This window comes from Typopeltis vanoorti, chromosome 2 (assembly GCF_054136105.1).
Source record: "Typopeltis vanoorti isolate ZY-2024b chromosome 2, IOZ_Tvanoo_1.0, whole genome shotgun sequence".
In the NCBI taxonomy this organism is placed as follows: Eukaryota; Metazoa; Arthropoda; class Arachnida; order Uropygi; family Thelyphonidae; genus Typopeltis; species Typopeltis vanoorti.
In genome coordinates this window covers 87,335,277-87,359,902 of record NC_143550.1, presented here as the reverse complement: position 1 = coordinate 87,359,902, position 24,626 = coordinate 87,335,277, and the positions used below count along the sequence as shown (strand labels likewise).

General features: G+C 35.7%; 1 protein-coding gene across 1 annotated transcript in view; it reads right to left on the bottom strand.

The window, feature by feature from the left end:
* Positions 1-24,626, bottom strand: part of LOC150109229 (uncharacterized) — a 262,055-nt gene that overhangs the window by 134,837 nt on the left and 102,592 nt on the right. The window contains exon 6 of the mRNA XM_090401900.1: positions 18,542-18,642. Coding sequence (XP_090258026.1) covers positions 18,542-18,642 — 101 coding nt within the window. The remainder of the gene's footprint in view (positions 1-18,541; positions 18,643-24,626) is intronic.

The following is a 24,626-nucleotide window of genomic DNA, read 5'->3' as shown; positions in this document are numbered from 1 at the left end:
TAGCAGAAATACTTAAGCAATACAACTTAAAGGTTGCCTTCAGGCTGCTGCAAAATAGTATCCATGATGCTACAATTACCCAACTAGCCTCATTCTCCTCTCAAATGGGATAGGACTTTGAGAAGGAAGATCCATCTCAAAAAACTTATCAAATATCTTCTTCTCTTCAAGGATTAGGCATTTGCCTGTTCTGGCTTCACTGGTCTTTCCATCTTGTAGCTGGTTTTCCCCTTGCTTTCCCTTTGGTTTATATCTACCTACCTCTTTTGGTAGCAGATATCTTTCCATCCTAAATAGATGTTCTTTCCATTCCCTTCTATACTCCTTGATCTTTTCATTTATGTCATAATAGTTCTTTTCTGATGCTTTCATTTCTTATATGTTCCAATTCTGTGAATCCTTTAATTGCTCTTAAATATCTCATCTCTGCAGCTTGTATTTTATTTTCATCTTTCTTTTTAACAGTCCATGTTTCTGAACCACATAATAGAGTGGGAGTGGCCATTAATTTATAACATTTTAGTCGAGTTTCTTGTCTACTTTTCATTGTTCCACAGATTTTCTGAAATTTCTTTATTTTTTCATTTATATCTTTAAGATATATTATTATGTGGCCTAAATATTTAAACTGCATCAACTGTTCCATTATTTTATTTTCTATAACTATTTTTGATCTAAAATGAACCTTTAAATGTCATGACGTTTGTCTTCTTTTGTGAAATTTTTATATTGTATTGTTGGCTTATTTTGTGTAATTCATAAACTGATTTTTGAAGGCCATCTTCATGCCTTCAAATCATCTGAATACTACATTGTATTGATAAGTTCTGGTTAACTAGATGCCTTGTTTTATCATTGTTTTCCATATTTTTATAATCTGATCAATATCCCTGTCTGACACCCTGATTTATTTCAGTCACTTCTGTTAATTTATTACCTAAGTGTAAGTGTTATTTTGTATCTTTATATAAACTTTGATGTAATGGATATTGTGTGTTTTCATTGTATTCCATAGTTTTTCTCTGTGTATTTTATCAAAAGCTTTCTCATAATCTATAAAGGCCATATGAGTCTCTAAATTAAATTCTCCTCTTTTTTCAATAATTTGTTTTAACACATAAATATTGCCTATACTTGATTTTTCAAGTCTGAAACCATTTTGTTCTCCTGAGAACAGATTGTTTGCAATATTTGTCTTTTATTCAGGATTTTACTGTGCATTTTGTAACTTGTATTTAATAAACTTATTCCTCCTGTAATTTCCACAATCATGTCTGTCTACTTTCTTAAATAAAAATATGACCTTAGCTTTTTACCAATCTGATGGAACCTCACATTTCCTCCAACAGTTATTTATTACTTTTAAGAATCTGTGATGTAAATATTCTCCACCATATTTACAAAGTTCTGTATTTATGCCATCTAATCCAGTTGTTTTCTATTTTGTGATACCTTTATTATTTCTTTTAGTTTTTCCAATTTTATTGGTTCTATATCAGTGCTGATTTCTTCATTATTATTTTCTGTTATTAAATTTGGGTCATAGCTTAAATTCTTATAATGTTCTATCCATGAAGCCGCCGTAGCGCAATTGGAAGAATAGCGGAACATTGCACCCTTTGACAGGAAAAGACCTGGGTTTGATTCTCGTTGTGATGAGAGGAATCCTTATATGGCTTTTTCAGTTGAAGGTGATTTAGCCGATCTCATATGGTAGTAGCAGGATTTTTTCTTCTGGAAACTTGTGTTTTTCATCCTGCGTACAAACAAATTGGCCTTCAGAACACACACAATTTACAGACAAAAAATACTGTTGTTGGTGATGATGGACGATAGATGGCATTGATGGTAGTAGTGCTGTAGTTGAGGAATTAATTAGTAGTGGAGAGGATGAGATATATTAGTGAAGTAGAGTAGTGTGCCTTCCCATGATCCCTGGAAGTGTAACATAATAATAATAATAATAATTTCTCTTGTTTTATGCTGATTTGTACTGTGTCTCTTTCTTTGTTGTTTAATTTCCTTAATATTTTATAGGCTATGTCTTGTTTTCCATGCATGTCTTTTATTTTATTAATAAATCTGTCCCAAGAATCTTGGTGAGCCATTTTTGCTATGATTTTATTTCTTTTGTTTATTATTATTATTATTATTATTATTATTATTACCACGGGCTACTCCAGGAGTCCTTAGACTCATCGAGGGAGGCCCTAAACATCATGTTCACACAGCTGTTCAACATTCTCACAGTATCTATCATACCTTGCCTTGAACTCGCTCACTGTCATAGCACCCACAACAGACTCTGGCAGCTTATTCCACTCATTTACCACTCTAAAAGTAAAGAACCCAGCTCTAACACCCCTGCTAACCACGCTCTTGCCCAGCTTCCATGGGTGTCCCCTAGTTCTCCCACCACCAGTCATGATCTCAAAAATATCATCTGAATTAATCCTATAGAATCCTTTTAGCAATTTGAATGTCTCAATCATATCTCCCCTTTTTCGCCTATCAACTAGTTTCTGCAACCCACAAATCTTCAACCTGTTCTCATATGGTTCATTCCATAGACCTGCTATCATCTTAGTCACTCGCCTCTGGATCCTCTCAACCTCCTCCCCATCAAGAAGGAACCGAGGTGACCAAATCTGGGCACAGTAATCGAGATGAGGTCTTATCAGGGCTCGGTACAGAGGTACAATAACTTGTTTTTCTCTGCTCGTCAAGGTATTTTTCAACAACCAAGTGAGTTGATGAGCTGATTTAGCTATTTCGCAATGTGCCCCCTAAACTTCATCTCCCTATCCACCAACACTCCCAAGTCCCTGGCCTCATCAATCTCTTGGAGTACAGTTCCACCAATGTGGTATACTGCTGCTAATCTTTTCACTCCGAAATGCATAACCTTACATTTTGTCACATTAAATTGACATCCATTCTCCTTAGTCCAGAACTCCAATCTATCTAAGTCATCTTGCAAGACTTTGACATCTTCTGCATTCACTATCGCCCTACCCAACTTTGCATCATCAGCGAACAAATGAACTGTCCCACTTAGACCATTCCCTATATCGTTAATGAACAGATTAAACAGCAGTGGTCCAAGAACAGAACCCTGTGGCACACCACTAGTCACAGGCCGTTTTTTGGACTCTACTCCTGAATAAACTACTCTTTGATATCTCTCCATCAACCACCCAGCTATCCATCTCACCAACCCTATATCCATTCCCATATGTTGTAGTTTACGGATTAGAATTCCATGTGGTATCCTGTCAAACGCCTTTGCCAGGTCCAGCAGTATCACTGTAAACCCATTTCCCTTATCCAGTTCAGCCATCACCTTGTTATAAAACTTGAGCAAGTTACTGAGGCATGATCTACCCTTCACAAAGCCATGCTGTCCTCTGTACAGTATCTCATTTTCATCAATCCATTCCTGTATTTTTCCCTTGACTACTTTCTCCAAGACCTTGACAACGACTCCTGATATGCTGATCGGTCGGTAATTTGCAACCATAGTCTTTGATCCTCCTTTATGCAGTGGAACTATTTTCCCCTCTTTCCATGCCTTCGGGACTAAGCCAGACCTGAGACTCAGATTAAACAACATGGTCAAGGGCACTGATAATTCATTAGCCGCTTCATGCAAGACCCGAGCCGGTATACCATCCAATCCCACTGATGTATTCACATTAAGGTTCTGTAATAGACTATTCACCTCCACTTCATTCATCACAATTCCCATATAAACTAATGGTTCCTTCATTTTTTCAACGTCACCACCTGGATGATATACTTTTGCAAAGTGCGCGCTCAGTAACTCCACTATATCGACTGGTTCAGTGAACTCTTTACCATCGTCATTCCTTAAAATCATTTTGCCATGTACAGTTTTTTTCTTGCTTGCAGCATATTGAAAGAACTGTTTGGGATTCTCTTTTGCTTGCATAGCTTTCCTTTCATAATCGGCTTTTGCTGTTTTTACCACACTCGTTACCCTTCTAGCCTGTACTTTATACCGTTCGTGTGCCTGCAGGTCACCCCTTTCTTTAAATTCCCTCCATAGTTGTTTCTTTTTTTGCAGCTCAAGCTTAATGGTGTTATTCATCCATTTAACCCCTCCTTGTTTCACTATTCGGACCTTAGGTATACAATCAGCCATAACCTCCTGTAAATGCTCTTTGATCACTTCCCATGCTCTATCGACGTCCAGCCCTTGCAGTTGTACATGCCATGGCACTGATCCAAGCAATCTCCTAAGCTTGTCATACTTGCCAGCACGGTAATTCCACATATACCCTGTCTTAATCACAAATTTCACACCTTTAGCCACCTCCCAGGTCAAGACCTTATGATCACTCTCACCAATAGGTGGCAACATGGTCATATTCATTACAGTCAAATTCTCAGATACTATTACCAGGTCAAGCACTCTCACACCCCTAGTATTTTCAATTACATGCTGTTTCAGATAGTTATCCCTTAATAATTGAATAAAATCCATTTCCTTCCTCACATGTGTCCTCTCCTCCTTCCAATCAATGTTACCATAGTTGAAATCTCCCATAATAATTACCCTCCTTCCACTCATTTCATCAATTTGTTTATGCATACCATCTCCACCATCTATTCCATCACCTGGTCTATAGCAGCACCCAACTGTATATTTTATTCTGCCAGTATCAATCTCACACCAAATAGCCTCAAATGAGCTCCTTTCACTATCCTGCAATACTTCAATTCTCCTTGGCTGCAGTTCATCAGCTATCATCAATAACACCCCTCCCCCAATTTTATTCTCTCTGTCCCTCCTAAACATACTATAACCTACACATTCTATCCCACTAACTATATCATCTTCCGTCAGCCATGTTTCACTAATGCCAATAACCTGTGGCCAGGAAGAGCCAATCAAGGCCAAAAATTCTTCCTTCTTGTTCCTAATACTCCTGGCATTAGTATACATGAATTGCAGTGATCCCTTTGTCCCACCCCTATCTTGAGGCGTTATTCTAAATATCCCATTCCCATTTTTTGTCCTTATTGCTGGCTCAGGTACATTATATACATTTTTACACTCAACTGTCTCACTGATGTCTGGATATCCACTTCCCCCCCTCCTTGGTAGTTCTAGTTTCCCTGGTTCTGCACATCCATTTTCACTTCATTCAGCAACACTTTTTCCAGTCTCCGCACACCAAGTCCATTCAAATGCAGTCCATCCATCTTGTATAAGTCCTTTCGCCCATCAAACTCATTCCACACGTCCACAAATTCCACACCACACCGTCCGCATAACCTGCGCATAATATCATTTGCGATTATGGCCCTCCTTCTAAACTCCTCTCTGTCATACCGCGGTAACAGACTCACCATTCTAACTCTGTCACTCTTTTCTTTCGCTACCTTTAACAATACTTTCAAGTCCTCTCTCATAAAAAATTTATCACCTTTCAATTCATTCGTACCAGCCACAATTGTTATTTCTTTCACCCTCTGTTTTTGCACTCTAATGCTCTCACTTACATCCTTAAATTTCGCACCCGGCAAGTACGATTTAGTTACACTCCCATCTATTACTCCTCTTAATAACGAGTCACCATACAATACTCTCTCCTTCATTTCGGAAACTCGCCCACGCTGTTTATTTCCGTTAGCCGAATCACTCTGGAAAGAGTTTTGCAGGTGCTCTAATTGCCGCTGTGCATCTTGTATCACTGCGCGCAGCCTAGCGATCTCACTTCCTACAAATAATTCCTCATTTTTTTTATCATTCAAACCATTTTCTCTTTCTGTATAATTGCTCTCACTCTTTCTTAGATCACCGCTCACATTGCCACCTTGTACACCGCAATTCCCTATCGAGCCACTATTTTCACTCACATTCTGGCTTTCTTCAACCATAACTGTCTCACAACCTGACACATACTTCGACTCCTCACTTTGCATACACTTTCTACACATTCTCCCACCACTATCACTTTCAACCCATACTCCAGACTCATTCGGGAATGCATACATTCCACACACATCACACCGGACAAACTCTCTCACACTACAGTTTTTGAACAATGGCGTCGTATTTTTGGACGCCATTATCTTACGTCGCATTGGCGCCATATTCAAATATATGAAACGTATCGTTAAAGACTAAATTAATTTACGGAATTTACACCAAAATCACACAGACACAACAAGCTACCAAATTTAGACAATATGACGTTATGATTTTTAACATTTACTCTAATTTCCATTCAAATTTGTACTTAGCTTTCGGGAGCTCCCTGAAAATACGACCGTTCCCCTGGCACTCTCGGACCCAAATTATCCAAATTATCCAAATTATGTATATTTCTTCTGGTTCCTTTGTATATTTTTGAAGGAGTGATTTGTATGCCATTTGTTTTTCTTTTATTGCATTTTCAATATCTGTGTTCCAGATTTTTAATCTTTTTCTTTTTAATATTTCATTTTTCTTTCCAAGTACTTCAGAGGCTGCTTTACAGATTATCTTTATTAAAGTTTTCCATTCTTCTGTATTTTCACTGATTTGGACTTCTTTTAGGTAATCTGTTAATTGTGATTGATATAACATTCTTATGGTTTCTTCTTGTAATAGAAATAGATATATTTTGTAAACTTGTTCTATTTCTTGTTTTTTCTTATTTACTTCCATTCTCCATTCTGCTAGTATTTCTGTTTTAGAAATTACTAAATAATGATCCAAAAAAATTTCACTTCCTCTGCAAACATGTACACCTCTCACTCATAGAGCTAGTTTCTGATTAGTAATGATATAATAAATTATAGATCTTGTTCCTCCATCCATTTATATTCATTTTTTTGAGGAAAAAAGCATTAGTTATTCTAAAATTATTGAAAGTTCAGAAGTCTAATAGTTCTTGACCATTGGTATTGAATTATTTCCAACTCTAGCATTAAGATCTCCTACTATTAATGTACAGTCATTTTTATTATATTTATTTAATTGTTTTTGTAGTTCCTTATAAAATTCTTTTTAATCCTCTTTCCTGAATGATAAATGCACGTAAACACAAGAAAGATATTTAATTAACCAAATATTTCAGTCTGGAAATAGCAGACCATCCTTAGTGGTATTACAAGAACAGTTTTAAAAAATACAAGCTAGAATATTAACAATAGATCATTTAAAACAGAACATGCCGCGTGATGTTATATCATTTAGTATGAAACGGAATATTTTGAAGTAGAGACATGATTTAAAAAATAAATAAATAAATAAAAAAAATTAATGAGTAATCTTGATTAGACTTCCATAGATTTTTGATATAGATATACAGTCATTACGATTCAGGTTGGGACGATGGAGCAAGGCCTCCACGCTTTCCTTGAACAAACGTTCGAATCTATAACGGGATCTATGTAAGAGGCGAGTCCTGGACCAAAGGATGCTGTGGTCAGTTTCAATCCTGTGCTGAGCCAATACAGACTTTTCAGGTTTGTTGTGAATGGAGGAACTGAATGTGAATTTAAGAATGGAGGATTGATGTTCTTGGATTCTTTTTTCAAGAGAACGTCCAGTCTGTCCAAAATAGGAGAGATCACAGTTGCATGGAATTGAATAATATTGCATGGAATAAGCATGGAGGTCTTACGCCATTGTCCCAACCTGAATCGTAATGACTGTATATCTATATCAAAAATCTGGGAAAGTCTAATCAAGATTACTCTTTTTTTTTTTTTTTTTTTTCCAATCATGTCTCTACTTCAAAATATTCCGTTTCATACTTAGTAATATAACACCACTCGGCGTGTTCTATTTTAAATGTGCATTTATCATTCGGTCTTATGTCACAAGTATCCTTAAAACAGCAAATCCTCTTTCCTACCTTCTTCTGGGGCATATACTCCTATTACATTTAAGAGCTTCTATTATTATTATTACCCCAAGACCTCATAGAGTCAAAGACTCATCTGGGAGGTCCTTTTATCACACACACACACACACACACAGCTCATCATACCGTGCCCTGAACACATTCAAACTCCTTGCACACACCACACTCTCAGGCAAGGCATTCCAATCATTTACAATTCTGCATGAAAAAAACCTGCCTCTCACTCCCCTATTCACATCCTCTTTATACAATTTTCAGGGATGACCTCTGGTTCTCCCCCCGATCTCTCACTATTTTCTGTAGAACTTCTCCAGCATTGATCCTATAACAACCCCCTTACCAACTTGTAGGTCTCTATAAGTTGGTAAGGGGTTGTTATAGGATCTAACTGTCATAATTCGATCATTTATAAAACTGTACTCTCATATTCTGTTTTTCCATTTATTATCAATTAAAATGACCACACCACTAGAAGCTCTGATATGTTGGTCCTCTCCCCCTATATAGTATAGTAAAATGATCAATATCTTTTGTTCCCTTCAATTTCTTTTTTGTTTCTGTTATCATGGCTATATTAATATTTTTAGTTGTTTCACTAATTCTAATTCCTTTGTTGGTATTTTTATCACATTCCATGTGGCTACTTTTAAAATGTTCCAGGTTCCTAATCAGTTACCTTTATCCTTACCTGGTTGTTTTCCATTGTTTCTGTCTAATGAATTTTCCAGTTCCAGCATCTGAGTTGTAGAAATTTTTTACTTGGTAAAGTAACCAGCCTTATGCAAAAACCCCCACCTGGAGACCAGGGGTATCTCTCTTAGTCTGGCACCTACCTCTCGACCTGTCCAGTTAGAGAGGCCTATACCAGTAGTTTAGCTACCACTGGCATAGTTTTTGAGGTCATTAGTGCATTCAAGCTTCCTTACCACGTCCAGGTGGCCTATCAAAGATGTAGAGAAAAAGCAAACACATAAACTAGAATTGGCATTTCATTTCAATAAAGAAACACATAAAGTACTTCATCAGTTCATAAGAATGTTGTACATTAAATTCAACATCTATGCATGCATATTTAAAGAAGCTGTTGAAGTGCTACAGTGTCCAACCAAATGGAACAAAAACCAAGGTCTCATTTTAAACCAGCTTTGGTCTGCATATATCAAAGACCTACATAGCTACAAAAACACAATGAGCCATATGTCTGACATTTCGATGCTAAGTTCAATACCTAGTTGAAGTTCATTCGATGTATCGTAGTTGTTAATATAGAAATCTTCTCATTAATGTAAGTCTCAGTGGAACCTTGTAATTCAATTTTGAGCCAGAAAAGGTTGGTCGATTGGTAGAGCCTCTGCTACTAATGGATCATGCAAAAAGTTAAGCAAGTTTGAGTGCAGTTAGTAGTTGTAAGGAGATCAATTGTTCGATGCTGTTGGCACACTCTCTCTCGATGAGTCTTTGGACTCCCTGGAGGTGTCACATAATAATAATAATATAAGCTTTTTCCTAATTTTATAATTTAATATGAGGATGCATGTGATAAAATATACTGAAACTAGTATTTAAACAGTTTCTTTCTGAATGTATTATAGTTTCTTACCAGTTAAGTAATGGCAGAAAACATTTAAGAGGAATGCATTAGGTATAAATATCAATATTAGAGGTAGGAAAATACCATCAAAAACTTAGAGTAGAAAGGCAATCAAAGTAGCTGATATTCAACAAGAAATACTCAAATATGGAGATATTATTATTATTATTATTATTATTATTATTATTGATACCTCCAGGGAGTCCAATGATTTATCGAGGGAGGACACCTGCTCTACAGCTCTGTCTCCACCACTCAATCCACTAACTGACTGCAACTACACCAAATGCCATCTACTGCCGACCACCACTAGTATTTTTACAAACAATCACAAACATCCATGCCCACGGCGGGATTTGAACCTGCAGCCTTTTGGCTGGAGAGCAGATACGCTCTCCACTCAGCCAGCCAGGCTGGCATATGATTATAATTGCTTCACTGCATAATACACAATACATGATCAGAAGATCAAATTCCAAAGCTCTCATAGTATCCATTTCTAAAAAGGAAAATAAAACAATGCAATAATTATAGAGGAATTTTTCTAGTGTTCCAGGTAAGATTTATGCAAGCATATTTAAGAAGAGGTTAAGGAAAAATCACAGAAATAGAACAATGATCTGTTTTAAGGAATGTGGGCTGCAGAATTTAGTAGATAGAAGAAGGAGAGGTGATATGATTGAGACTTTTAAACTGTTAGCATCAGCCTGTCCGAAGATTATTGGGATCTCTGAGACATGGTTGACAGAAGATGATATAATAACAGGAATAGAAGTAGCAGGGTTCAGCATTTTTCAGCAGGATAAGAAGGGAAAACGCGGTGGTGAAGTACTGCTTATGATAAGTGATGAATTATGTCCTCTCGGAGTGGAGGCTTTGGAGGGCAGTGACATTAATGGTTTTGACTAAACAAACGCACATAATAACCACAGTAATAAGTTGTAATAAGTAAATATTTCATCCTAAATATCACAGGACATCGTCAGTACAGTTAATTCAAACAATACCAGGAATAACATATAGTTTGGAATAATACCAGGAATAACATAGGGCGCTTGATTACAATGGAATCCCAATATGTATGCAGTAGCATGCTATAGAATTAAATTAAAATATATATGGAGGGGGGGGGGAATAGATTACATTAAAATAAGATAACATATATAAAAATTATTTTACACAATTTTGTATGACAATTTCCCATACTTTAGGAATAGCAAGAACGTCATTACGGTTTAGATATGGTCTGTGAAGCAGGGCCTCAGCACTTTCTTTATATAAACATTCGTGTTTATATAAAGATCTATGTAGAAGTTTGGTCTTTTTCCAATTAATGGTTTTGAAAGCATATAGTGTGAGGTAGAGGTGGGTAAAACAGGATATTTAGTGGGGATGTTGCTACAAGCCAAGGAGCACAGAGGGTGAGGAGCAGGAGATGTTTAGACAGTTGAGCTTGGCAAGTGCAAGAAGTATGACTGTTATGGGAGATAAAATTGGGAAGAGGAAAATGCATGTAGTAATAAGGGAATGGAATTACTAGAATTCTTGAGGGACAAATGTCTTAGGCAACATGTATTAGAAGGAACAAAAGGTTCAAGAGTTTTGGATTTGGTCATAGCATCAGAAGAGCTGATTATAACTGAGATGGCATCTCTTACCCCAGTTGGAGAGAGTGACCATGTGGTTTTTTACTTGAAAGATGAATAGACATGCAGGAATATCAAAGCGAAGGGAACGTATGTGGAATTATAAAGTGGGTGATTATAATAGTCTTAGATATCAACTTGGGGCAGTTCCATGGAGGGCAGAATTCTAAAGACGAGATATCATTAGTGCTTGGAAAATTGTGAAGGAATATTTGTTAGCAGCAATAGAAAGCTGTCCTTTCTTTTAGTGTTACACAGTAATCACCATTCATTTTAGAAATTATGGACTTTACAACCACATTATAAATAACTATTTTAATTTCCTGATGTTTCAACCTTCATATTAAGATCATCATCTGGAGTATATGTGTATCTACTCCAGATGATGATCTTAATTATGAAGCTGTTACATTTCACACAGTATGCTAAAGAGACAATGATTTGATCAACAGTTATTCTACTGGCATGACCTCTAATGAAAAATATAATATATAATATATATATATATATATATATATATATATATATATAAAAAGAGCCCAAATTATCACCTAGCCAAGAAATTAGCATCAACACTCAAGGAGTTGGTAGGTCATTCCCCATCCTATATCAGAAACACACAACACTTCATAATCAAAGAATGAAAAATATGATTTATTAGTCAGTTTGACGTCTCTTCCCTCCGAAAGTCCCAATCAATGACACAATCCTTCTTTTTCGGAAATTTCCTCCAGACATCATGGCGATCTTTGTGCATGTATTACATTCTGGTTATTTTGTATTGCAATGCTTTCTTTCTATAAAAAGAAGGCACAGCCATGGGCTCGTCATTGCTAACTTTTATATGGAACATTTTGAGCAATATGCTCTAGATTCCTCTCCTTTAAAACCCAAAGTCTGGCTTAGGTACGTTGACGATGGTTTCATGATCTGGCCCCATGGCCACCAGACATTAAACACTTTCTTTAGCCACCTAAACAAACAGCAAAAATACATACAGTTCACAAATGAGATTGAAAAGCAGAACACACACTTCCGTTTCTAGATACAATTGTCACACGTCTTCCTTCCGGAAATCTTTCCTTCACTGTTTACCAGAAACTGACACATACTGGCCAATATATACACATAAACTCCTAACACCACCAACACAAAAACTAGGTGTCATTCAGGGGCGAATATTCCAGGTATGCTAAGTGTGCGGTGCTCATCCAAAATATCAGAATCACCGAAATTATATTTTTGCATTTATTCCCATTAAAGACTTCCCCAATTGTTTGCAGACTTAGCGCAATTCCTAAAATTTAACACAATATACTAATGCTTCATTGACCTCTTCACCAAGGTGATAAAACATTAGTTCTTCATGAACAGATCACTTTTCGACATGTCAACATTGCGTCACATTCGTGTTAATGGCCCGGGTGTACTTTCAAAATGCATAATACACCTTTCGCCCTTTGAAAAAAAATGAATCTAATAGTCTCGGACAACAGCACATATCAACTAGTTAAATATGACCCTACCAATCGAATAAAAAATAAAACAGAGAAGCTACTTAAATCTGTCACCACACGGCCTGAAAATATGTTAAAAAATTAATTCCACACTATGCTCGTTCCCTGAGAATTTAGAGTTTACCAAAAATTCACAAACAAAACACCACTCCAGCTGATAGTAAAAGGTATAGACAGCCTCAATTATTACCTAGCCAAGAAACTAGCATCGGCACTCAAGGAGTTGGTAGGTCATTTCCCCTCCTATATTAAAAACACACAACACTTTGTAAACAAAAACAAATACATCACACTGGAAAAAAATGATTTATTAGTCAGTTTTGATATCTCTGCACTCTTCACAAATGTCCCAATCAATGACACAATGCTTCTATTACAGAAAAAATTCCCTCCTGACATCACAGCACTTTTTGCACATGTAATACATTCTGACTATTTTGTGTGGCAAAACACATTCTACCTACAAAAAGATAGCACAGCCATGGAATCACCATTACCCCCCCCCCCACAATTGCTAACTTTTACATGGAACGTTTTGAGCAACATGCTCTAGATTCCTCTTCTTTAAAACCCAAACAAAGTCTGGCTTATATATGTTGATGATGTTTTCACTATCTGGCACCATGGCCACCAGACACTTTCCTCAGCCACTTAAACAAACGACACAAATGCATACCATTCACAATTCAAATTGAAAAGCAGAACACACTTCTGTTTCTAGATACACTTGTCACAAATCTTCCTTCTGGCAGTCTTTCCTTCACTGTTTTCAGGAAACCGACACATACTGGCCAATATATACAAAAAAACTCTATCCCTACCAACCAACACAAAAACTAGGGGTCATTAATACACTTAAAAACAAGGCTTTGAAGATTTGCTCCAATGAACAAGCACTTAAAGATGAATTAAGTGCTTGTTTAATTAATAAAGGAAGGTTACAGCCAAAATAGTATCAACAAAATTCTGTACAAAGACCTCACTTAAAAAAAAAAATAAACAAGACTACAATAAAACTAACCATTCCGTATATCAAAGGGATATCAGACAAAATAAACAGAAGATTACAAAAACACAGCCTTAAAACCACCTTTAAATCTCCTGCAAAATTAAAGAACTTACTAAACTCATCCAAAAATCCATTCCCCTCCACTGAGCCACTCTGGGTATACCGTATTCACTGCACCTGTAATTTGCCCTATATAGAGGAAACAGGATGCACAATTCCTATCAGAAAAAAGGAACATACACGGCATATTAAATATTATAACTATGGTCAAGCTTGGTCTTTCTGATCATGCCCTGAACACTTTACATAGAATTGACTGGAAAAACACCTATTGTTTACATCATACCAAAACATGGTATGAACATAAATTTAAGGAGGCCTGTGAGATTCTTATCAATCACCCTAATCTTAACAATAATGATGGTCTAAAAATTCCAAGCATATGGAAGGCACATATTCTACCCACTTAACCTTTCTCCCTAAGAGTTAATTTTAAATAGAACCAAAGGTAATCTATGATCCTAAATTTAATATAACAATTGTCACGTTAAATTAGGACATCATTTTCACTGTAACAAAACTATCTAAATGAAAGAATGTTTCTCTGATGTTGTCTTAAATAGAATATAGCTTTGATGTAGTTAACTGCTTTGACACCCACCACAAAATACGCTGGAAGAAAGCTACCTTACTACATCGCAGCAAGTATAAATATGATAGATTATTCCTCGAATCAGCCTCAGCTCTAAAAAACTCCCCAAACCTCAACAAATTTGGATGCATGAGACTGTCCCAAATATGGGAAGCTTGCATTCTTAGAACATCAGCCCAACAGCCAAGACTACTATCCAATTTAGCCCACCAGGGGTGGCACCTTTTAGGACTCTAGGACTGTCTTCAGTTGTTGTCTTCAGCCATATTTGTTCAGTGTTAGTGCCTGTGTGCACATATCATTAATTTTATGTTCCCTGAAGATGGTAATGTAACATTACCGAAATATAGGAAGTATTAATTAAAGTTTTTTAATTAATATAACAATATATGTTGTCTTTCCCTAAAAAATTGAAAGTTGTATCACCAACATATAAGTTTATCTACAAGAATTTGATGTAGTTAATTTATTTTATTTCATTTATTTACTGTAATTTTATTTTATTTTCACTAGAGGTCAGGCCAGTAGAGAATAACCGTTGCTCAAATCATTGTCTCTTCAGCATACTATGTGATATGTAATTTAGCTTGTCTCTGTGTGTGTGTGTATATATATATATATATATATATATATATATGCGCGTATACTCCAGATGATGATGACCTTAATATGAAGGTCAAAACGTCGGGAAATTAAAATAGTTATTTATAACATGGTCGTAAAGTCCATAATTTGTGTAAAATGAATGCTGATCACAGTGTAACGCTAAAGGAAAGGGTAAAGTCACGAAGTTTGGGATACATCGATGGGAGCTGCATACACGGTTGGATGAGCTGTACTGGAGAAAGTAGGGGAGACAAGAGATCTGGGAGTGATGACTGATAGAAACATGAAATTCAGGGAACATTTTGCAAAGGTGGTGAGGGTAACCCAGTGGTTTGCTGGAATACTGAAGATGCTAACCTGCAGGGTCATTCCATTGTATAAAGTCCTGATCAGACCACAGACTACTCAAATTTTGTTCTCAAATTTGGTGCCCAGGATTTGAAGAGGATAATTTAACTGTGGAAAGGGTACAGAGTTGGATAACAAAGATGGTTTCAGGATAGTACAATATTAGTTAGGAGGATCAGCTGAGGGAATGTGGACTGCAGAGTGTGATAGATAGAAGAAGGAGAGGTGATATGATCGAGACTTTTAAACTGGGTTGACACACTAGGGAGTTCTTTTGTTTGGTGGAACAGCAGGAAGGAAAGGTGAGAAGGAGTCATCCCTGGAAGTTACAAAAGGAAGTGGTGAGCAAGAGGGTAAGGAGAGGTTTCTTTGCATGGATGGTGGTTGAACCATGGAATGCATTGCCTGATAGAGTGGTGAGAGCATGAATGGTCAATGAGTGGTAAGACAGACTTTGTATTTCCTAGGAAATACCTCCCATGATGAGTCTTTTGACTCCATGAAGGCCTGGATAATAATAATAATAATAATAATAATAATAATAATAATGTTTTGCAGCCTGGGAAAATGCACATAACAATTGCCAATAGAAGAGATACAGTTAAATGATATAAATGGGACATTATATCAAGTGATATGTAGTCCAAATTTCAGTTGCAAATCAACAGTCAGAACTGAAGAAAGTACAAGAAGGCAGTTTGATGTTAAATGTTAAATCAGATGTGAGACAAAGCTCCACTGTTGTTTATCATACATATGGATCACATTATGAAGGATTAGGCCTGATATCAAAATTGGAGATATCCAAGCTTTTTACTCTATGCTAATGATGTTGTATTCTGAAATAAATCCAGTACAAATCTGCAAGATTCTTAACTAAATTGAATAACTGCTATAAGAAATTTGGTATGAAAATCAACAATAAAAAAAAAAAAGACCATGAAAACATCAACTGCATCCTAAATGGAGAACTTACAAAACAACTAAAACATTTCAGCTATTTTATGCACAATTTTTAGTGAAGATGGTAATTAAATATGGAAATAAAGAGACTAAGCAAAGCCAGTATTGGCAAGGAGTTAACTAAATCTCCTTAGGCAAGCAGATCAGAGTTGCCAGCTTGACATGAGGTTTGAAAGTGGTGCGAAGGCCATGTTTCATCAATACTTTGGCTATCTTTTTTGATGTACCTCTAATATATAGGGAATAGAAATGGTCATGTTGTATTCTTGTGTATTAGGAGATCTGTGCCATATGTTTTTAGCCAATGGCTATAATCCCTACAAAATAGATAAAATACTACATAGGCCCATTACTCTGCCCTCTCCTAATACACAAGAATACAACATGACCATTTCTATTCCCTATATCAGAGGTACATCAGAAAAGATAGCCCAAGTATTGGTGAAATATGGCCTTCGCACCACTTTCAAACCTCATGTCAAGGTGGCAACTCTGATCCACTCGCCTAAGGATAAACTTCACTCTTTAGCACATCCAGGAGCGTATGAAGTTCCTCGTGACTGTCACTTGGCCTATTATGGGCAAACAGGAAGATCAGCTAACATCTGTCTGGAAGAACATGAAAACTACATTCGCTGCTATGGCAAGTCGGGACTGGCAGACCATGCTTTGGGCACTCCTTCACACAGGATTAGATGGAAAAAAACGAATGTGCTTTTCAGGAGTCATTATAGATCTGAAAGATTATTTTTTGAGTCAGCAATGGCTTTAAAGAATTCTCCCAACCTTAACAAATACGGTTGCATTAATTTGCCAAAAATTTGGGAGACTGTTATCCTAAGAGAAACTCCTGCATAGCTTTTTTTTTTTTTTTTTTTTGTTCATTAGAGGGTGCCAAAAATAGGACTTTAGATCTTTTGTCCATTGCAATTGTAGCTTCTCACTCACTGTCATGTATACAAGTGTGTTGTGCTCTCAGTTGATGCTGAGTTGAAAATCAGCGAAATATTAGCAGTTAATAAAACATCTCTTTGAAAAAAGTGTGTGGTGTTGTTAATACCGTGAAAAGTAAGTCATGAATAGGTTAATCCTACTTCTAATATGTCTACTATGCCTGCAATCTCTTCTGTTGATAATTTTGCAATGGGGGGTGCAGTGAAAATACCTGCTATTAATATGAGATCAGCTTATTCATTTCCAGTTAAAAAGCTCCTTTAATATACCTTTATACCTTACAAGCAAGACATGATTTGAACAATAGCCTTTCTATAAAGTGGTATATGGAGGGGCAGAATCGAGGCAAAACCAGGTGACTAGTGGTGTGCCACAAGGTTCAGTGCTGAGACCATTGCTGTTTAATTTGTACATGAATGATATAGGAAATAACCTGAAATGAAATATTCAGCTGTTTTCTGATGATGCAAAATTAGGGAGAGTAATAGTTAGTCAGATTGATGTGGAGAGCTTGCAGGATGATTTAAATAGGCTGTCAAGTAGGGACAAATGTTAATGGGTGTCAGTTTAATGTTGAGAAATGTAAAGTTATGCATTTTGGGATAAAGAGAGATTACAAGCTGCATATCACACTGATTTCACTGTACTCTAGAAAACAGATGAAGCTAGAGATTTGGAGGTGGTGGGAGACAGAAAGTTAAAGTTTAGAGGACATATACAAATTAAACAGCAATTTGTATATGTCCACATGCCCACATCTGGATTACTGTGCTCAAGTCTGGTGTCCTGGGTTTCTTGGATGATGAGGAAGCGGTGGAGAGGTTTCAGAGGTGAGTGACCAAGATGGTGAGTGGCTGGAATGTTCCCTATGAGGATAGATTGAAGGTATGTGGATTGCAGAAGTTAGTTCATAGGAAAAAAAGAGGGGGGATATGATAGAAACATTTAAGTTGCTTGATGGATTTTATAGGATAAATGCAGGGGAAATGTTGTAGTTACTAGTGTAACTGCAAAGTATCTGGAAGTTGAATAAAGGTGTGGAATTGAAGGTGTGAGGAGTAGATTTTTTTCTTGGAGAGTTGTGAATGAGTTGCCAGTTGCGAGTGCTTTGTCTATTAATAGGTTCAAGGAGAGGTATGATAAATTGTGTGGGTAGATTCGGTCTCACGCAATGAGTCTTTGGGCTCCATGGAGGTGCCCGTATAATAATAATCAAAGCATCATTTCACTTTAAACTAAAAAAAATAGAAACCAACATTTAAGCCTTAATACAATAATAAAACTTTTGAATATATTGAAAAAATATATACATCAATTTGAAAGTAGCTTCAGTATAACAGGGCAAGGGGTGAAATCTTAATAAATTTCTTACCTCTGAAAGCTTTTCCTTTAAAGTTTCAGTCTCTTGTCTACAGTGATCATTATTCATGAGAGAAAGAATCTTTTCATAAAATTCAGTGTGGAATGAAATAACTGTAAATCAATTAAAAAATATGAAAACTTTGTAATACTGTTATATTTATTTGAGCTTATTTTTCAAGTAAAGATGCAAGCTAAACAGTAATTTTCAAATTTTGCTTAATGCCATCAGAATTAAAACAATCAATTAATTAATAAATTATACTGGGCATACTAAAAGTGTGATAAAGAGAAACAAACATTAAGTAAACACATTAAATAAAGAGACACAAACAAAATTAAACACTGAATTGAAATTAGAAGAATTTCTAAATTACTACACAGAACTGTGGACAGACAAATATTTTAAAACAGACAACTGGCAAACAATTAACAAAAATGAAAAGGAAATAACTAAAGAAGAATTAGAAATCAGCCTGAAAGAAACAAGAAACGAAAAATCACCTGGAGAAGATAAGCTAGGTTCAGAACTATATAAATATGCAGGAACAAGATTCAAAGAAAGACTCTTATTATTTTTAAATAAAATTTATTCAACTGGTATCCCCCCAACAAAATGGAAAAAAGCAATTGTGATTCCTATCTTTAAAAAAGGTAATAGAGATGACCCTAAAATCTATAGAGGTATCAGTATACTAAATTCCTGTTACAAAATATATAGCAGAATCTTAAATAACAAACTAATGAAATATTCTGAAAACTTTATTTTAGAAGAACAGAATGGATTTAGAAAAGGACGATCATGTATAGACCCGGCCTTTTGCCTAAAATGAATAATAGAGAAAAGAAGAGAATACAATTCAGAAACACATATTGCATTTATTGACTTTGAAAAAGCATTTGACAAAGTTAAAAGAAACATATTATTTAACATATTAAAAGAAAGACAAATACCAAATAATATCCTAAAAGCTATCACAAGTATATATGAAAATAATCAAATACAAATAAGATTAAATCACGAGCTATCATATACGAGAGAGATAAACCAAGGGGTCCGACAGGGATGTCCCCTCTCAGCAACTCTTTTTAATATATACTTAAATGAAATAATAATAAAATGGAATAAAAATTTACATCAAGGAATTAAACTTTCTCCTACAGTTAACTTAAACACTCTCCTCTTTGCCGACGACCAAATAATAATTACAAATTCTGAAGATAACTTACAGAAAGCTATTTTAGATCTAAATGAGATATCCAAAGATTATGGTATGATAATAATATCAACAGAAAAATCAAAAACTATGGCCTTTAAAGGACAAGATCCAGCAAGAACTAAAATAGTAATAGATAACAAGATCTTAGAACAGGTGAATTCATTTAATTACCTAGGATGTATGATCACATATGAAAATGAAAAAGATATAAACGTAAAAATTGCAATATTTAAAAATAACAGGGGTAATTAACTCTAAATTTAAACCAAACCTAGTTCAAAAACAAAAAAACAAAAACCAGGCTAAAAGTATACAATACATTAGCCCTGCCAGTCTTAATGTATGGAAGCGAAATCTGGACAATAAAACAAAAAGACAAACAAAGATTAACAACAGCAGAAATGAAGTTTATGAGAAAAACTGCCAAGTATACCCTATTTGATCACAAAAGAAACGAAGATATTATGAACGAATTAAACCAAGAAGCAGTAATAGAAAAAATTAAAAAATATAAACATAAATGGATGGAACACATTCAAAGAATGAAAACAGAAAGATTACCAAAACAAGCCTTAAAGTACAAGCCATTAGGAAAAAGAAAACCAGGACGTCCTCTTAAACCATGACTTTTAAGGCTGGAACAGGCCATGCTAGGCCTAAATCTTTGATACGCATGGTGATGATACTATAAGTGAAAATAATAACTCATGAAGGTTTTCATATTTTGACTATAAACAGTGAACTCTTTGTTTAAGCATAAGCATGATATGATGTACACCTCCGAATCAAAAAATTAGAATAATCAAAGAAAATGTGTTGAATGATTTGCAATTCTAATTTATTGCACAGAAAATAATTATTACCAAATATGAATTAGAATCATCTGTTACGTCATCGTTTTCGCCTATCATTCACCTCTATTGTTCTCCTTTGTGACTACTGAGATATAACTTCTAAACTGACCTTCATGGGCTATTTCCTGTTTTGAGCTCTGACAAAATTTATTTGTTTATGCTGCGCCAGTCAGAGCTCTAAGATAAAATTTTTTTCCAGAGAAACTTTCCCAGAAATCAAGTAATACCTTATCTAGTTTAAGTAGGTAAGTAAATTTCAGAGTTCTCAGTATACAGTCATGGCCTTGACAATCTTAAATTTCCCCTTTTCCCTCTAAGCATAGGTTCGATATTTTCGTGAGTGGTAAAATTCAATCTCTTACTCAGACAAACTCAGGTATACCTGGGAAAGCATGTTCATTAATTATCTAAGACCTTTACAATTTGATCAACACATATATTCAAAGCTAATCAAGATAAATACTAAATTACAAGTAAAGCAAGGCAATGGTAATCAAATAGGCAAGTTACACATACACACTCATGATTCATCTAAATCACAAAAATGGCTCTTGATATCAAACTAGATTGCTGCTACTAATGGCCTGTACACATTAACTTGGGTTTATACAATTTATGAACGTAGATTACCAGTCCCATTCAATCAACATAACACAGGAAACTATCTCTAAAATCTCACTATCTTCTTTTCTAATCTCTGCCCATTTTACACATTCGTCACTAATAGATAATACATAAAATGAAGATTTGTACATTACCACCTTGTTAGACGATTTCTCGATTCTTTGTTATGGATCGTCCCTCTGTACGGTGATCTGCTGCTACATGGAGTCACATGCTCATCCCGAATTAGCCCCTTGTTTCTTCTGGGATTACGAACTTTTCACGTTGCTGCTTTTAACACAATTTACCTTCAAAGGGAATCCTTTGCTGCTTTCTCATCGGTTAGAACCAGACCGATGGCCAAAACTCAAAACACTGCCATCATCTCGTGCTAAACTTCTTCGATTCGCACCACTCAGCAACTGGAAACACGTTGCCGCTATGCCGTCTTCAGACGTCTTATCGGATATCAGCCAATGCTGACCTGCTTTGGAACTATGAGCCAGAAACACATATGGAGGGCACATACGACAGGGGAACACCACAGGAACTAAAACCAGAAACGTAAAAGGAGTCAAAAGAGAGAAAGTCTCAAGCCACGTGAGCTCGTTTTTAAACTCTTCTATAGCACCCATCTTCCGTACTCCAGGCTTGTCTACGATGCTTTCCTATTTGCTGTCATCGAATGATGTCACTTCCTTACTGAATGAGGATTGCTCTCTTCGGGGAATGCGAATTTCGAGCGCCTTCCACGAACGCCTACTCATCGTTTGTTACGTCATCTTTGGTGGTCAAATTGCAACCGTTGAATTTTCGTTCGCACGATGATACATGATTTTATACATGGCATAGTTTAATATCGATGTTTTTGACACATTAAGATTCCATCTATATTAGACAATAACATTAAAAATAGTACACTTTAATATTTATTTCCTTCTTCGATTTCATTTTAATTTAAGATTCAACTTCTTCCTTTATATTTTAATTCCCTTTATAAGCAAAGTTAATATCTGCATCTTCACATATTATGTCTGTTTTGCCAAGAGTACAAGTGTGTTTTTGCTTGATATTGTTGTTCTTGTTAAATCTTGAATGGTGCAGTTCTATTCTAGATAGAGCCATTATTCAAGATCTAACACATCTAAATCTGCATACTTTGTAGATTATATAACATGTAAAAATATAACAATGTAATATAAATTATAAAAAAAACTGTTATTTGAAAACATTCACAAAATTAGAATAATTTTTAATGTGGTTCAAAATATTAGAATAAAGCGAATGGAAACAACATGATAATTAGTAAACAGTTTAGCATATTATTTACTAGCAGTTCCCAGTCTTTTTTTAATATAAACATGCCCATATGGTCTGCAGAGAAACAAGTTCATTTTTGTCTCTTGAGGCAACTTCTTGAAGACGTTTCTTCATAATTCCTCACAAATTCTCAATGGGGTTTAAATCTGGTGAGTTTGCCAGCCAAGGAATTATACTGATTTGCCTTTCTTTGAACCATCTAGTAGTGGTCTTGGGAGTGTGAGAAGAAGTTGAATCTTGTTGAAAAGGAAATCACCATCACATAAATCATTTGATACTGATAACAAAAGTGCTCAAGAATTTCTTGGTACACTTTGGAATTGACTCTTTCGTACACAATACACAGCCTACCTGAACCCTCAGTAGTCATACAAACCCATACCAAGACAGAGGTTGCAAATTTCACTGAATGTTTCATGCATTCTTTATCAAATGCTTCTTGCTTAAGATGCTAAACACATATCCCTTGATGACCATGGAAGACACAAATTAGACTTTTGATTGTGAAGTCATCTCAACATCGTAGATTTAGACACATTCATACCTAGTTCTTTCCATCTCCTCTGAAAATACCTTACACTTCAGAAGCAGTTTTTCTTCACAATATTCTCCAATCTCCTCTCATCTCTTGATGTAGTTATTCCCTTTTGACCACAGCAATTATGTTGAAAACTCTGGTTATTAGAATACTGTCTCAATACTCTACTCATGCTTGCTTGAGAACATTTCAATTCTTTAGCTATAAACTATAAACCCCAACTCAACATCACCAGAGTTAAAGTTAAAGAATGGCAAAGAAATGGAGCTATCTGAGGAATTAGATAAGTACCAGATCGACATAATAGGGGTGACTGAAACAAAAAAGGCAAAAACTGGTGAGATCTTTCTGAGCAATAAATACAAATGTTATATTCAGGCAATGACAATCAAGGAAAAGAAGGAGTAGCCATAGTATTCAGCACAAAATATGAGGCTAATCTTCTTGAATGGCAGGCAGTCTCAAGTTGAGTAATGTGAGCAAATATGAGAATGGGGAACTCTACAATGAGACTTATTTGTGCCTATGGTCCCACAGAAGGATCTACTAAGGTAGAAGTGGAGGAATTTTTTGAGGCTTTAGTAAAAGAAATTGACACAATGAAAAAGGAAAAGTTGGTCCTTGTTGGAGATCTAAATAGTAGAGTAGGAAATGATTGTCAGACATACAAAAATATTTTGGGAAAATTTGGAGAAAAGAGCAAAGCTAATAATAATGGCAAATATCCGTTGGAGTTCTGCTCGGGATATGGACTGGCTATTACTAACACCATGTTCCAACATACAAATGTGCACAAATTCACATGAAGAGAAGAGGCAAGTAATAAGAAAAGTCTCATTGACTATGTTATTGTTGATAGTGATGTTTTCTCCCTGGTGCAGGACACCAGAGTGTATAGAGGATTTGAAATTGGAAGTGATCACTATTTAGTCTTGAGCAGGATAAAATTGAATTTCATATTGAAAAGAATAACATGTAAGAAAGTTTTAAAGCGAATAAAAGTTGAGCAGCTCTCAGATGTGAATTGTAGACTAAAATACACAAAGATTATTGAAGAAAAAATGAAAAAGTTTGAGAACAGGAATCAAACCTTGGAGATTCAGTGGCAAACTTTGAAGAAAACATTGACTGATTCTGCCAGAGAGGCATGTGGTGAGATTGTCTGCAAGGATAAAAAAATCAGAACTCCCTGGTGGACACAGGAAGTTAAAGAGGCAGTGAAGGAAAAGAAAAAAGCATATCAAAAAGTTCCTGTCAAATAAGTCAGCTTGTGCTCTTAGAGAATACAGAGAAAAAAGCAAGAATGCTAAACACTGTGTAAAACTAGCTAAACGAAAGTCATGGGAGGACTTTGGCAAGAATATAGAAAATAAATATCAAGAAGGTGGCAAAATATTCTGGAGGTTGTTGAAGAAGCTTAGGAATGGAGGAAAGAGTGCTGTAAAAGGAGTTAGAGACGATAAAGGTGACATGAAAATGGAAGAAAAAGATATCCTTGAAGTATGGAGTAATTACTTTGAAAAACTGCTAAATGAAACAAGCATGATGACAGCACAGTGATAA